Below are 14,793 nucleotides of genomic sequence, written 5' to 3'. Positions count from 1 at the left end.
GACCGAGACGAGGCATGGGGCAAAAGCTGCAAGAGTCGAAACCAAAAGTGCACTCTTACAGGGAGGCAAAGTAGTCCTTGGAACCCCAGAACTGCTCGCAGCCGTACTCGCCAGGCTCCTTCCAGGCATCGTTGCCGAAGGAGAAGAAGACGGTGCGGTCACCGCACTCCTCACGGATGGACTGGAGAGCATCGGCCTGCTGGGACGTGCCGGGGCAGGCCTGGCCCTTGCAGCGGCTGCCGTTGTTGGGCCAGCCGCACTCCAGGTTGACGGCTTGCTTGCCCTTGCAGATCTTGTCAAGGATGGCGAGCTGGCCCTTGACGAACTTGCCGGCGAGCTTGGCCAAGTTGGCCTCGTTGAAGAAGGGGTGGATGTTGGCGCCAGTGAAGTCAACCTCGTCGCAGATGGCTCCGGCGACGCTGGGGTCGAGCCACTGGTCAAGGGTCTCGGCAATAGTGTAGGGGCCAGTGTAGTCGGGGCACTTGGACTTGACGGTCTTGATGAGGGTAGCGAGCTCACCCGGAGTGCAGAAGCCGTTCATAATGGACTCGTTGCCAACAATGAAGAGCTTGACGAGATCCCACTGGGCCCACTCGGAGATGGCGTCAATCTGCTCCTTGATCTCAGGGGTGTCGGGGGAGCAGCCAGTCTCCTTGACGAAGAGGCCGATGAGCATCTGGAGGCCGTGCTTCTTGCAGGCAGCGCCGACGGAAGGCAGAGTGTCGCAATCAGTGGAGTAGACACGGACGACCTGGAAACCGTCGTTCTTGATCTCCTGAATATCACTGTCCACGCGGCTAGCAGACTTGCACTCGCCAGTGGTCTCCTCGAAAGGGGTGTAGGTGATACCGTAGTGGTCGCCGCTGCCACCGAAGCTACCATCAAAGTGACCCTTGCTGGGGGTCTCCTTCTTGGGCTCCTTAACCTCAGTCTCCTCCTCCTCCTTGGGTTCCTCAACCTTGGTCTCCTTGGGGGTCTCGACCTTGGTCTCCTTGGGAGACTCAGCCTTGGTCACCTCCGCCTTGGGGGCCTCGGGGACCTTGGTGGGCTCAGGCAGACCAGAGCTGGTGTAAGGGCAGACGTAGACGAAGTCGGTCTCGGTGACGGTGATGACCTGCTCAGGAGCAGTGTATGTGCCAGGGTTGTAGCTCGTGGGGACGGGGAACTCGACATCGCACTCCTCGGTCACGGTGGTGGTGATGGGGTTGATGGTGTAGGTACCAGCCGAGGGGCAGACGTACTCAGTCTGAACAATGGTGCTGGTAACAGCGCCGTCAGGCTGGGTGGTGACGGTGGCCACGGGGCAGGTCACAGTGGTGGCCTCGACGACAACGGTGGTCACGCCGCCGACGGTGTGGGTTCCGGGGACGACGTGAACGCTGGTGGGGACGCAGACGGTGGTGGTCTCGTCAACGGTCACGGTGGTGGCGGGAATGGTGTAGGTGCCGGGCGTAGGGCAGGTGGTGACCTCGGGGGTAGGCACGGGGTGCTTGACCTCCTCCGAGGTGGTCGGCAGAGGAAGAAGAGTCTCCGGTGTCGTAAAGGGGACCTCGACGGACGACGAGCTGGGTGTGACGACGGCAGACGAGCTGGACGACTCGGTGGTCTTGGGAGGGTGGTTGGGCACAAGCGTGGGCTCCCCGGTGATGTAGGTGTAGATGGTGGTGCAACCGCAGGTCTCGGCCACGTTCTTCTTGTGAAGACCGGCGTGGGCGTGGCGGTGGTTGAGCGCGGTGGCGCTGCTGACCATGGCCGCGAAAGCGGCGGCAGCAATACCTCCCTTCATTCTGTCGGATTTTCTTGTTGTTTTCTGGTAAACGAATGCCCGCTAAAAGAGTGAAGCGGTATGTTGGAATGAGAGTGTGAAGAACGAAAGGACGAAAGCGAGCGTGAGCGAAGGCTTTCTTTACGAAATCGACGTGAACGGATCGTAAGAGGGAGGAGAGGAGAGGGAATCGGATGGGCAGATGGGCGCGGCCGGGGATGTTATTATTGTCGCGCTGCACGACCTAATTAGCCCAATGCAGGCAAGGCAGCCCAGGTCACCCCTGGCTGGGGTCGAAGAATCGTCGTGAGATGAAGCCAAGAGGCCGGCCTGTACATGGACAGCCACTGCCAATGCGCCAACCCCGAGGTACCGGCGTCCAAGGCAAGCCCAGGCTGACCAGCTAGCTAGGGCCGTTGTTGACCGTGGTCACCGCTGTCCGCGAATAGGGGCTATGTGGAGCATCCTCCGTCGCAGTGCAATTTCCATTGGCTTCAAGGCTCAAATGCCACCTTGAAGGGGGGCAAGCCTTGCAATCACGATGCCAGGATGCTTCAGGGGACGTGGCGAATGAGCGTTCGCAAGCGCCATGGTCTCTGCGCCTGTGCTGTCGTAGGCGACATGAGCATAGTAGACCGAAATGACCCAGCCTGCCAGCCAGTCCTTGCTCCCACGGAAGCATACCGATCCCGCCATCAGACTATCAGGAGCAAGGAGCAAGGGCGCTTGACGGCGATTGAGGGTTGTTCTGCCGCCCTTGGTCATGTGCCGTTGATTCAGTTGTGAACCTGACTGACTCTGTCGTTTGATTGGGACTTGTAAGGTCGAGGCAAGTGCTGATCGTTCCCTTGTTTGGAGGTTCCACGTGTGGGGCCGCCAATTTGTTCCTGCGTCTGGAGACTAGCAGCCCCGATTCAGGAACGCTCGCCCCCCTCCATAGTCAACGGTCCACGGTCCACGGTTATTGGCCTCGCAGGTTTGAGTCGCAGCAGGCAATGGAGCTTTCACCTGCTTTCTTCATCTCCAAACACGGAAGCTGGGGCATTTCAAGTTCAACCCGGCATCGCTCCGTAAATAGTATGTCGGCAAGCAAGCATGCCGCTCCTCGCAAGGCTCGCATCATCGCATGGACATTGGGCCTCCTCGTGTCGTGAAATCAGCCTGCTGTCGCATAATCTCCGTCGTCGTGGGGCCAGCCCAAGCGCTGTCGCCGCCCAGAGGCTAACTTTAAGTTGCAGGCACCTCTGCCGGCATGAAGTGGAAGGCTGCGTACGACGGCAAGATCGTAAGACGGCACGTACGGATACTACGGGGTGATATTCGAGAAGGTCACAAGGTGCGCAACCCGCCGTGATGAACAAGGACATCGCAGGCCCAGTCGACTGTTCAAGTTCAGTGTCCCCGATGCAGCGTGCAGGTGTCGCTGTGCGTCCAGTCGTTAATCCTTGTGATACCACTGCCGTTTCTCTTCACCAACCACTGTATGGTGGGGCCTGCTGGCTCGACCAAGCACGGTTAAGATGTGCAACTCGGCCATGTGTCTTGCGGGAGATCACGACCGACTGGTACGCCCAAAAGCTTGTGCGTTGGTGAACCCCAGGCGCCGTAGACATTTCTGATGATAAGTATCCGTAGTATTGGCTGATCAGTTGCCCAGGTCTCTCTCCCTTCGCTGCTGGCGAGTGGTCGGAGCTTGTTCTCTGCTGCTGTTGCAGGGTAAGCAGGCAACCCAATCCCAGCGTCCAGTCGGGTCCGACCAGAGGTCGGGTTCGCTGGGGATTTGGAGGTCCATTGTGATTTGTGTCGTACACACTGAGTGATCCGATGTGCAACTGAACCTATCCATGGATTCATGCACCTGTAATGCGGTGGTGTTGCACGTTGTCAACAATGAGAGAAACCCGGTCCGTGATGGTGCAGAAGATGGCGCAGCGTTGTATACACAATGTCGACTGGAGTGTGGAAGAAGAGAAGGAAAGAAAAGGAACAGCATCCAATGCTCAGCCAGCTGAATCAGACATTCATCTGTTCCTTCCTGCCTTATTTACCCTGTGCTGAGGAATGCAGGAACTATCAATGGTCATGTGACTGCGCGCTCATCGGCAACTACTAATATACGCGGAAAGTGCCACCGCCGTCCCGCTGATGAGGGTCGTTGACGCGCTGCGCTCTCCCCGTGCGTACAGCCCAGAAAATTTCCGGTCGCAAGTTGAATCACCACCACTGCATCAACACAACCCACCCCATCGACGACGACTGAGACAGACCACGCCAGCAACGCAGGTCTGCTACTTCCAGACAGTCGTTTGCTCCGTCGGCTGGTCGAGGCCATGCTACGGTCCTCAGTTCAGGCTACAGTCTGCCGCCAATGCTCATCACGCAGACTTGCTAGCAGACGACCTCACCATGCCTCCGCCACCTTGGTCACCTCTACAACCCCCGGCGGTGCATCTTCAGCGAGATCGTATGCGCACGTGAAGAATACTGCGCAGTACAGTACCGAAGCCCGAAACCCACCGCCAAACGATCCTCTCCCCGTACCAGACCTCGCCGAAGGCTCCAACGTTTCCCCTCTGACGGCCGTACCCGACTCGTTGCTGGGGAAAGATGGCGCGCGCCCTCCTATGCGAGACTACCTTCGCCTCTGGATCAATGCGAATCGGCCGGACAAGAGGGTTGTGGAGGACTCCCATGACCTCGGCGACCAAGCGTTGACGCACAGGTCCATCAACTCCATCGTCCGAACTCAAACAAGTCAATCCATCAATAACGAGGTGATCAACCCCGAGCAGGCGGGCATGGCCAACTTGAGCGATGGACGGGTCTTCAACAGGGATGACTTTGAGGTCGGGCTCGAGTCCAAGAAGCCGGGTGACCTGGTAGAGATGAGAAGCTCCAGCTCCAGGACGCCCGTATTCGCGGTCTACCTTGGCTTCATAGCTTCACGGCATCACTTCTACGGCCAGCAGGGGCGTTGGATTATGAGCACCGGCTTCACTTCCCTCTTCACCGTGTCCAATTTCGCCAGCCAGGCCGAGATCCAGCCTATTCTGGACTCCCTACCAAGGGTCAACTCGACGGAGGAATTTGACGAAGCCCGCATCAACGACCGCGGACCCCCGCGAGCGGTTGGAATGGCTCTCATTGAGAAGATGCACAACTTCATGACAGAAGCCAACACGGTGCGCCTCCAGAATCTCGACAAGCTGGACCGCATCAGGCAGCTCGTGGCAGCAGAGACGCACACCAAGTACCTCAGTCTCTTTGAGATTGCCGACATGCTGCTCCCTGCTTCTTTGAAGAAGGATGGCAAATTTCCTGCGACAGCATTGTTCGCCGTTCACACGACCCTGTTCAGCGACGAAATCATCTTCCGCCCCCTGAGCCCTTCCAGCGACTGTCATCGGCGGGACCATCTGTTTGAGGTCTTCCCGACGACCATGGCCGATGTGCTCGCCACCGTGTCGACCATTGTTCGTCACTACTGGGTAGTGACGGACAAATTTCCACTCGAGTCCCAGGAAGGTGTGCTGAGTAAGTGCGGCGCGCTCAATCACTTCATCAACAGGTGCCGGCGCCTGATCCTCAAATACAGAGAGCGACGGGCTTCGGTCAATGGGTACATTGTCCCGAGTGAAAAGGAGTCCATCGTCGGTGACCTGGAATGGACAAGCGACAGAGGACATCAGCAAATCATACAATTCTTGCAATGGTGGGCGAGTTATGACCTGTTCGAGCCCGGCTCAAGGTATTCCACCTACGGGTCGACCATCTTGAGGGCCACTGGCCTCTACCCGGACAGGTACCTCGACCAGTCGACAGCGTGGACATTCCTGCAGGAATTGGGCATCATACCGCTATGGGAGGTGCCCTCGCGCTACCGCGTACGCTTTCCGGGCACGGACATTGTGGTGGGTGGAGGCATATCCCGCAATGATGAGCCCAAAGTCAAGGAGTCTCTACGCGAGGACATTGCGGCCGAGTACCGCCACGGGCGGGATCAGCAGCGCGTGTTCTGCATTGACAGTCCTGAAGCAATCCTCATCGATGACGGTGTGTCCCTTAAGCCGACCGACAAGAGCGACGAGTTTTGGATCAGCATCCACGCCGCCGACCCGGCGTCTGTCATACGGCCAGACTCGCCGCTTTCCAAGTACATGGAGCTCATACCTGAAAACATCTACCTCCACGGCCACTTCCAAGCCATGCTCTCTGGGCAAGACGGTGGCGGGCCGGACAAGGCAATCCAGGACCTGGTTCAAAAGTACTCCTTGTCAACGGGCAGTCCAGCTCTGACCTTCAGTGCCAAGGTGAACATGGCCGGTGACGTTCTGGCGCACAAGATCGAGCCGACTGTCTTGTCGGATGTCACATACCTCGATCCGGAGGATGTCGCTGCGTTCTGCCTGGAGCCTCGTCCTCCGCCTATGCAGAAGCAAGAGCTGGTCGTTGGGAAGAAGCCTGCCACAGACACACTCCCATCGGGCGCACTCGCCTCCAGCCGAAAGATGTCCAAGGCGGCCGACCTCGCGCAGCCCGACAAGGAAAGCCTGTTGACGCTCTATCGCCTTGCGGAGGCTCTGAAACGGAAGAGGGTCGAGAAGGGGGCAACGCCTTATTTCCCGCCGGGTACCTCTGTCGACGTCGTCTTCCCTCCAGTCAAGACCAATTCGAAACTGCCCTCGGGTCTGATCCAACGGCCTGGCGATCCTTATATCCGGGCGCATACCGCAGACGATCACAACTGCTCCGTCGTCGGCAATCTCATGGTCCTGGCGGGCGAGGTCGCCGCACGATGGGCCCACGAGCGCAAGCTTCCCGTGCCGTACCGCAGGGACGTTAGCTCGGCACGGTACGACGAGGTGCGCAAGTTTGTCAGCGAGCAGGTGTACCCGGACGTGGAGAAGGGCATTGCGCCCGACTTTGACAAAATCGCCAGAGTCCTCGTCATGACGGGGGGTGTGCAGCTGTCCACCGACCCAGGGCCGCACTTCATGATGGGCATCGACATGTACACAAAGACCACCTCGCCCCTCCGGCGCTTCTCCGACCTGATCGCACACTGGCAGATTCACGCGGCGCTGGCAAAGGAGCACAGGCTCCAGAGACCCCTCGACCCCGCGCAGGACGACCTGAACGCCATTCTGCCCTTCCCCGAGGCGGATCTCAAGAACACCCTCGCCCTCCTGCACATGCGTGAGAAGATGGCCCGCGTCGTGTCGCGGGGCGAGAAGGACTGGATTCTCATGGCATTGGCCCGGGCGCATCGCTTCGACGGCACGGCACCCGGTAAACTACGCTTCACAGTCACGTCCCGGTGGAAGTCAGGCGTGATTGGTACCCTGGACCTGTTCAAGCTAAGGGCCACCATGCGGGTGCAGGACATGAACAACAAGGCACTGTTGATGAAGGTGCACGTCGGTGATCAGTTCGACGTCGAGCTGCTCAACGTGGATCCCTACCAGGGCACGGTGGAGGTGACCGCGCTAGACTACATCCCCCGGGAGAGGGCGAAGCCCACGCTGGTCGGCGAACCAGTCGCTTCCTAGACTGGGGCATTTCGTTCCGTGGCGCCCACTCCTTTTGTTTCAGTATATAGTGGTTGTACGAACTTGTACCAACAGACAGACGAATGTAATGACGACCTAAAGACACGCTGCCACCTTCCCCCTCTCCCAGTGCTACTCTGCTCATTGGTTCCCTTTCGCTTCACCGACTGTCCAACGAGCCATCGTCGCTGACTTGGCCGCCCTGCGCCAGCCGTCCCGCTCAGGCCCAATCAAGCCACGACGACCTCGGCATGGGCTCTCTCTCTCTCTTCCGTCCCCGCAATGTCTCGTGTACTTCCTCCTTATCCAGACAGTGCTGCTGTGTGGGGACCCCGCGCGGCACACGTCACGAGGCCAGGACCCCTACGGGCTCCCAGGGGATCTCCGCGACGTCCCAACAAATTTTCTGGGTATCGTCAGATGCAGAAAATCTAGTGACTCCAGTCGTTCTTGCAGAGGATACCGTCATTGCACAGGATCTCCACATCCCCAACAATGACAGGGCACATGGACGACCTATGATCTCACACGCCCAGTGCTGAACAGACAGCATCATCAACGACATGCAGTGGCAAAAAGAGACCAGAAGGATAGTCATGATGAATATTGCTTTTGCCCTCTCGACGATGCTTGTGCCTGCTGATTCTGTATAACGCCAGATGCGCCCCCCCCCCCCCCCCCCCACCCGCCTGAAGAATGCGGTGGTGACGACCGTCCAAACCAAAGCCGCGCGTATTGCCCATGTTACCGTCCGTGTGTTCCGTATACCGTGCCAGTAAAGGATAAAAGAAAAATTGAGGATATCACCAGAATGAAATCAGAAAACGCCATGCTGGAAACCCTTGTCCTTTGCAAACCCCCCGATAGTCCGTATTATTTGAGCCTGAATTCGCCGAGGCTGCGCGCAATAGCCATGCAGAACCTTGGATCCTTGTGGATCAATGAGAGCTGATGGCGACCTGAGTCAGTCACTTGCTCGACATGGCAAGTGACACAAGCGCCCACGCCATTGTCGTCATTCGCAATATTAAGTCAACTGACGAGCCTGCTGTCATGTTAGACAACACAGCAGATCATCTTGGGACGATTTGCTTATTTCCTCCAACCAACATTCCAAATGACGTGGGCAATGTCGCGGGCCGTGTTGACCGTCTCGATAACTCGACCAAAGAGACCGTCCCCCGTGGCGAGGTCACCCTCTTCATAAGGCATAAGCATGCCTGAGGCTGTGCGCCTCATGCGCGCAGAGTCTCTGTCTGGCGATCCTGGAGGACTGTCGGTGCCGTCCAACTCCCCCGGGGAGCGCCAACTGGTGTTGGGATCACAGAAGCCATCCGCCACCTCATCCGTGTCATCGTCGCCAATGAAGAACCGGCTCTTAGCTGAAGGCCGCAGTGTCTCCTGAGAAGATGACGGTGACATGGACGGACTGCGACGGCCGGTGCTGTGCTTCATGGCAGTCTCTTGCGGCTCGGGGGTGTCGGCTCGATATTTCAGAGTTGTGGAAGGTAGCATAGCAATAGTTTTGCTCGCCTCCTGGACCGCTTGCGGCTTCTGTTTCCGCTTCCTGTTCATCAAAGCGGTACTCCTCTTCCGAGCGCGCGTGCGCATCATCATGAAGCCGTCGTCCGAGTCGCTGTCTTCGTCCATGGCGTTCTCGGCACCGACATCATCCTCGTCATCGCCTTTAATGTCCACCGCAATGCACTGCTCCACGGACTCGTTGAAGTGAATGTGTTTGCGCTCCGTGCCTGGCGAGGTGACTCCTGAAGAATCCGTCGTAGAGTCCGCGACACTGCTTGTGGTGTAGCCATTACTGAATCGACGTGACGAAAAGGTGTATGTGGTGTAGTCGGTGTTCGCTCTGCCCATGCTCGGTCGCAGTATACCCCTACTTTCCTGCGCTTGTACGGCAGCAGTCGCCTGCTTGAGCAGGGATGCTGCTGATATCGATCTTTGCAGCATGACCTCTGACATGCTCCTCTTCTTCAGGATTGGCTTCTTGTTCAAGTTGACAAGTGATCCCGACTTTGACAGTCCGGTGCTAAGAGCCTCCTTGGACTCGCGCGAGTTGGGGCCCTGCTGCAGAGGGCCGTAGAGCCATGTGACATCTTGATCTTTGTACCTGTGGAGGTTAGCACTCGATGTGTAGAGCAACTCGAGATAACCCACCAATTGAGGACCTCGGGCGAGGTTGTCTTCAGATTGTTCTTCGACTGCATCCATGTCCTCCAAGAGGCATTCTCCAGACGCGCGCTGTTCGGCACCTCGCCCCGTCGATGAATAATGTATCTCCACGATGACCAGATATCCTCTTCGCGTCGCCACTCGTGCGATAGGTAGTCTACCTGCCGCGAAGGGCGCACCGATATAGCCGTGTCGTCTTCCGCGTGCTCTGGTATCTCTGCTGTGTCTGGTTGCGGCGTATCAGTGGCGCTGCCATAGTCGGGCGAAGGTGTGTAAGAGTTGCCGGTCTTGGGACTTGGCGGGGGCTCCAGGTTGTCGCCGGGATTCCCCGGTAATTGGAAATGGTTGCTCTTGTAATCCGACCCGAATATGTGCTGGGGGGCATCCTCGTACGTGAGGGCCTCTTCGTCGTCGTCGTCGTCGTCGAATTCCGAAAGGAGAGAGAAATTGCTGGCCGGCGTGGACGCGAAAGAGTGGTCGGTTGATTCTGTGTTTGCGATGCGAGGTGACGATGTCTCCGAGGACAATGCGGAGTGTGAGTAAGACTTGTGAAGCGTGCCGTAAGGGCCGCAGTCGTCGTCATTCGAGCCGGACGTGGAAGACTGGTGGTGGTATTTGGAGTGCGCGGGACCGAACTGCGACTGGGAGTGGGAACGTCGCAGACCCGATGAGCTAGGGGCGAAGTAGTGGCTGCCTTCATCCCCTGTGCTGAGGACGACCGCCATGGTGTCGGAGGTGCGCGCGTGACGCTCGTCGACGCCGAAGCACCGGCTGGAAAAGGAAGATTGCCGATGATAGTTAAAGGATCATGGGAAAGCGTGGTGTTTTAAGAGAGAGGGGGCTAATAACAGGGCAGTGACTTTTTCTTTCTTCGCCTGACCCTGAGGGTGGAGCCGGTCGAGACTAAAATGGGGGACCACGAGGGACAAGGGGAGGTTTATAGGGATTCGATAAGCTGCGCCTTGGCTCTTCTCCGCAAGGCAGGTGAAACCGCCCTCGAGATCGACCGGAATGGAGGAAATTATTATCGCTGTTCCAATTGAATGGTGCGAGATTCCAGCTGAGACCAGACCAGCAGGGCTCGCGGGGGCGAATGATGCTATGAAGGGCCTTGCGTGCTCCTGATGAGGACTGAAACCTTGAGGCGGCGACTCGAGGCCGTCCGTGGGGGTTCGTATGCTCGCCCTGTTGATGATTCGATTCGATATGATCCAGGTGCAAGTGACGTGACAAGAAGAGACCACGGTGAGGAACAGACATCAATTGAGGAGGAATTAATGAGAAGGGGGCAATGGAGAGGATACCCGGTATGCTTGCCAGTTGGAAAGAAAGGAAGAACAGATAGATGAATGAATGGGCAAGCACCAAAAGGTGAGGAGGGACGGAAGGAAAGGAAGGAGTATTGATGGGCAGGATGAGGGTGAGGTGAACTGAGCGCAGCAAGGGAGGCGTGAGCTTCGAAAAGGTAAGGTGAGGAAGGTGCATGTACCGGGATACATCCAGGGTTCGGCTAGTTCCAGGCAGAAGTGTCCAGTGCCCGCTGCAGCACCTGCAAGCACTGTAGGTCATCCGAGCAGGCGGTGCACGGCGCCTGAGCCGCGTCCACCTACAGTGAGCATCATTGGATCCAGGCGGGGCCACGACTGGCTTATTACATGTACATGTTCTCGGTGGCCAGGTAGCCTGGGCGAAATCGCCCCCGCCCACCAGCGACTGGACTGGGGCTAGAGCCTAGAGGCTAGAGCAACCTGTAGTGTGGGTGGCAGTGGAAGGCACACTCGAAGGCAAGAGCTGCCCGCCTCTTATCTCCCAGACTAGCTCACATGTACTTGTGCAGACTGGAGGGTGAGGTTGCAGCGAATAGATGGCAGAGGACTACTACATGAAAGCCAGCAGATAACTGGTCTGGACACGCCAAATCCGCAGCCAGCCATGGACACATCGTGGCCGCTCGGTTGAGTTATGTCCCATAGAAAGCTTGGCGCGTGGAGGTTGCGCCGCGTTCTGTGACTGGCTGGACGGGTGAACCCCCGGTTCCCCGACCTGCTGGCTTGTTGCTTTCATTCTTGCTTGCTTGCTTTGGGCGTGCCTCACTCAGCAAGCGAGCAATGAAGGCCTCGTCTCTCCACCCGACTGCGACGCGAAAACTGGGCCACCGACAATTCTCGACTCTGGGAACCCGTATTAATTATCCTGTCCGGCATCGATGCATTGATGAGGCTCTTTATCTCGGCTTGCGAAAACGAATTACAGATATAGAAATCCAAGCAGGACTGGAATGATTACTCCGCACGCGGCGCAAACAGCGAGACGAGCAAATCTTCCGGTCCGGTATTTGATAGCGCCAACTCGCTCCTCCTCCTCCCACATTACACACGGCGCTGTAATTGCGTGCTCCGTACAGTTCCGAGGAATGACCTACTACGGAGCTACAGTACGGTTGCAAGCCCTCCAACTAGAGTCCTGGCGGGAGCGCTTGTTGCCCCGGTGGCCGTGGGTGGGTTGGGTTGCCTCTACTACGTAGCCATCATGCCAGTCGCCGCGCCTTCCGCTGAACACAGACGGCAGTACCTGTGTCTAGCACCGCGCCAGACATCAATGAAGCATCCGCCGTCTCTTGTGAACCGGCCGCTTCATCTTCCCCGGTTCCACGGCAAGCAGCAAGAGCACAATATGCCCCGTGCCCATGAGCAGACGTAGTACATATAGAGTGGGGGAGGAACGCGGAGAAGTTCGGAGGAGCAAGGACCAACGGTGATAATTGGGCGCAGGAATACATCAACCTCGCCTGCGTACAAGTAAATATCTGTAGGTACATGAAGAAATCGCAGCTGCATTCTCCCACTGGGGCGAGCCGTTGCAAGCCATACCGTCACACCAACTACTTACGTATGTCGATGGGCCCATCTCTGTCCTGCACTCGGTCAGGTTGGGCAAACCTTTTTGGCCAACCAGATCGCCCCGCGGTGGAAGGAGGAACCTCGTTGAAAATCCAGGGTCTATCCGTACTTGCCAACCGGGCGCCGATCCCATTCTTGAGTGCGTGGAGACTTCGTGGATCTGGTGTTATCACTGCGCCGAACCCCTTGTTGTTGATCACTGTTGTTGTGCGTGCTGCGAATCCGCCATCTACTTAATCGTCCAAGTAATGAGCTTGATTTGGGCTGACCGCGAGAGTGACCAACTAGGTGAGCCACGTTGATGAGATGTAACGAGGCCAATATCTGCATGGTATAAGCACAGTTCTCTGCGTGACGTACATGACGAGCAATTCGCAAGCTGGTGGATGGATCATGGAGCCCTTGAATGACTGGACTTTGTGATGATCATAGACCCTCGCCGGAAACGTCCGACCAGCACGAGTTCTTCTGATACCAGACCACCTACCCTACACCAACCGCTGACGGAGACTTTGACAGCACCGTGAAATCAACAACGCCTCTCGGGCTACTTACTGTTAAGAAAAATTATTTGAATGCTCTGACGGGTGGACTCCAGAATGTTTGAGCCTTGTCGTTGCGTGTGCATAGGGTGCCTCTTTGTGGTGTTTAGTCTGTTTTGTGTTCCACGTCACCAACGCCCTTTCATGATATGCGCAACTCTATCCTACATTTCAATTCTACACATCACCCATTCGTTCGTGAAGACGAGTCTCATCGATCATGCCCGCGTCCCCCGAACATTGCCATCGAAGCCACACCGAGCCTGGAAGAGGCATGGCTTGCAGCAACCCATTCATTGGGCGCCGCCGTGCACACGTTTGCGTAAGATCGCATGCATGTGGAAAACTCAAGAACACCATTGCAGGGTCCCCTAGTCTGGCCTACTAGCTTAGGCTGGCAGCCGCTCGGAGGCAACAAAGCTTGATTTCTGCGTCCTGGCGTGCGGCGTCTCGCATCCAGGGTTTGATTTCAACACGCCGCGAAAATCAGTATTGTTGACTTTTTACCTAGCCCAGGTCATCATTGACAAGCAATTCACGTCGAGCACCCTGTTGCCTTTCGCGCTACGGGCGTGCCGGCACTGTGCACTTCTGATGTCTTCCTGCTGCAACGTACTACTCAATGCCACAATGACAACAGCAATGAGAAAAGCAGCTATCGAGATAGCTGCTCGCGTCAACCAACCGTCTCAATCTTATCTTGCCGACGTCCGGCGCTCTTATCTGCTGCGCGGGCAATCGACGACGACTGGACGCATGGCACTTTTTGCACACGTAGAATCTAAGAAAAGACAGCGAATAACGACCATCTCCATCACACCCGCATCATACCGCGCAGCGCGGCCAGGGATCGAAAACAATCTGCTGTTCGCGCGTCTTGCACTATCAACAGTGGAGACAGCAATCCTCTTATTTTTATTTATTCAGTCGTTCAGCATCTTGAAAACCAGGATTGATCATTCGACTGGCCCAGCACGCGAGACGCCAATTTATCGAAATGTCGTGCATCTCTGCACACGCCTCTGTGATGGTACTGCAATGCTACTGTCTCTGCGTCGGGTCCTGCGAAGGTGCATGTGCAAACCAACACAAACCTCCGGCCGTATGCGTAGGCGCCTCGAGAACTTCGTGGTGAAGATTGACCATTGATCGCGTCGCGGCGCCACGTATGGCATTGGACGCGTCCATTACTGACTGGAACATGGACCATTCCATCCGCCCGTGCTTCCATCTTAGACTTCGAGCGGACCAGCCGTGCCCGCCGTACCCAGCCTTGCCTTGCCTCGCGTGCATCTGCACAACTTGGCAATCTCCATAGTCGGAGTCTTTACATGCGTGTGCATGCGGCGTGCGCCGGGCTTTCCTGCAAAGCACGCCAAGTCACATACTATGTGGACTTGCCAGTGGCGTGTGCTCGGTTGGTGACCAGGTATGATGAATCTGTACAGAGTTTATCGCGCAAACATCAACAGTATGTATCATATACCTTGCCGCAAGGCCCATGCTTCGGCCCTTAGATGAATGACCATGTCAATTATTCACAGTGACAGCGTTTCAGAGTTTTCACCAGAGCACGCCTGGCCCTGACCTCGATCGCACCCTCCACCCCTCCAGCTATTGGACGGATCACGGGGAAATCAAGGTCGTAGCGCCCATTGTCGCACGGCCACGCCCGATGTAGTGCCGGCGGCATACCTGGGCCAAGGTGGAGGGGAGTGTAGAGCAGGGGCAGGCAACTTCCAAAGGACCCTCTTTATTGCAGTGCATGAAATCAGCGATTGGCAGCAGCAGCACATTCATTGCTCAATTGTTCGTATCCTAACAGAGTCTGGCGATGCCGTGATCGCAAT

The 14,793-nt window shown here is 57.0% G+C and overlaps 3 protein-coding genes across 3 annotated transcripts; 1 reads left to right on the top strand and 2 right to left on the bottom strand.

Annotated features, from left to right (window-relative positions):
* Positions 1–55: 55 nt before the first annotated feature.
* Positions 56–1,786, bottom strand: J7T54_006214 (beta-glucosidase-like protein; the record flags this gene model as incomplete). The annotated part of the gene is made up of 1 exon (XM_051505048.1): positions 56–1,786. The coding sequence occupies one exon, from the start codon at positions 1,784–1,786 to the stop codon at positions 56–58; it is 1,731 nt and encodes a 576-aa protein (XP_051366731.1).
* A 2,385-nt stretch (positions 1,787–4,171) lies between these two features.
* On the top strand, positions 4,172–7,314 carry J7T54_006213 (Mitochondrial protein cyt-like protein; the record flags this gene model as incomplete). The annotated part of the gene is made up of 2 exons (XM_051505037.1): positions 4,172–4,229; positions 4,310–7,314. The coding sequence occupies 2 exons, from the start codon at positions 4,172–4,174 to the stop codon at positions 7,312–7,314; spliced, it is 3,063 nt and encodes a 1,020-aa protein (XP_051366730.1).
* A 1,092-nt stretch (positions 7,315–8,406) lies between these two features.
* On the bottom strand, positions 8,407–10,226 carry J7T54_006212 (hex2 protein; the record flags this gene model as incomplete). Its single annotated transcript, XM_051505027.1, has 2 exons — positions 8,407–9,439; positions 9,487–10,226. 2 exons carry the CDS (start codon positions 10,224–10,226, stop codon positions 8,407–8,409), a joined length of 1,773 nt encoding a protein of 590 aa, XP_051366729.1.
* Between the last annotated feature and the right edge of the window lie 4,567 nt (positions 10,227–14,793).

The sequence above is a fragment of the Emericellopsis cladophorae genome (genome assembly GCF_022114955.1).
Source record: "Emericellopsis cladophorae strain MUM 19.33 chromosome Unknown NODE_1_length_1489480_cov_119_871856, whole genome shotgun sequence".
In the NCBI taxonomy this organism is placed as follows: domain Eukaryota; kingdom Fungi; phylum Ascomycota; class Sordariomycetes; order Hypocreales; family Bionectriaceae; genus Emericellopsis; species Emericellopsis cladophorae.
This window is presented reverse-complemented; position numbering and strand designations above follow the sequence as displayed.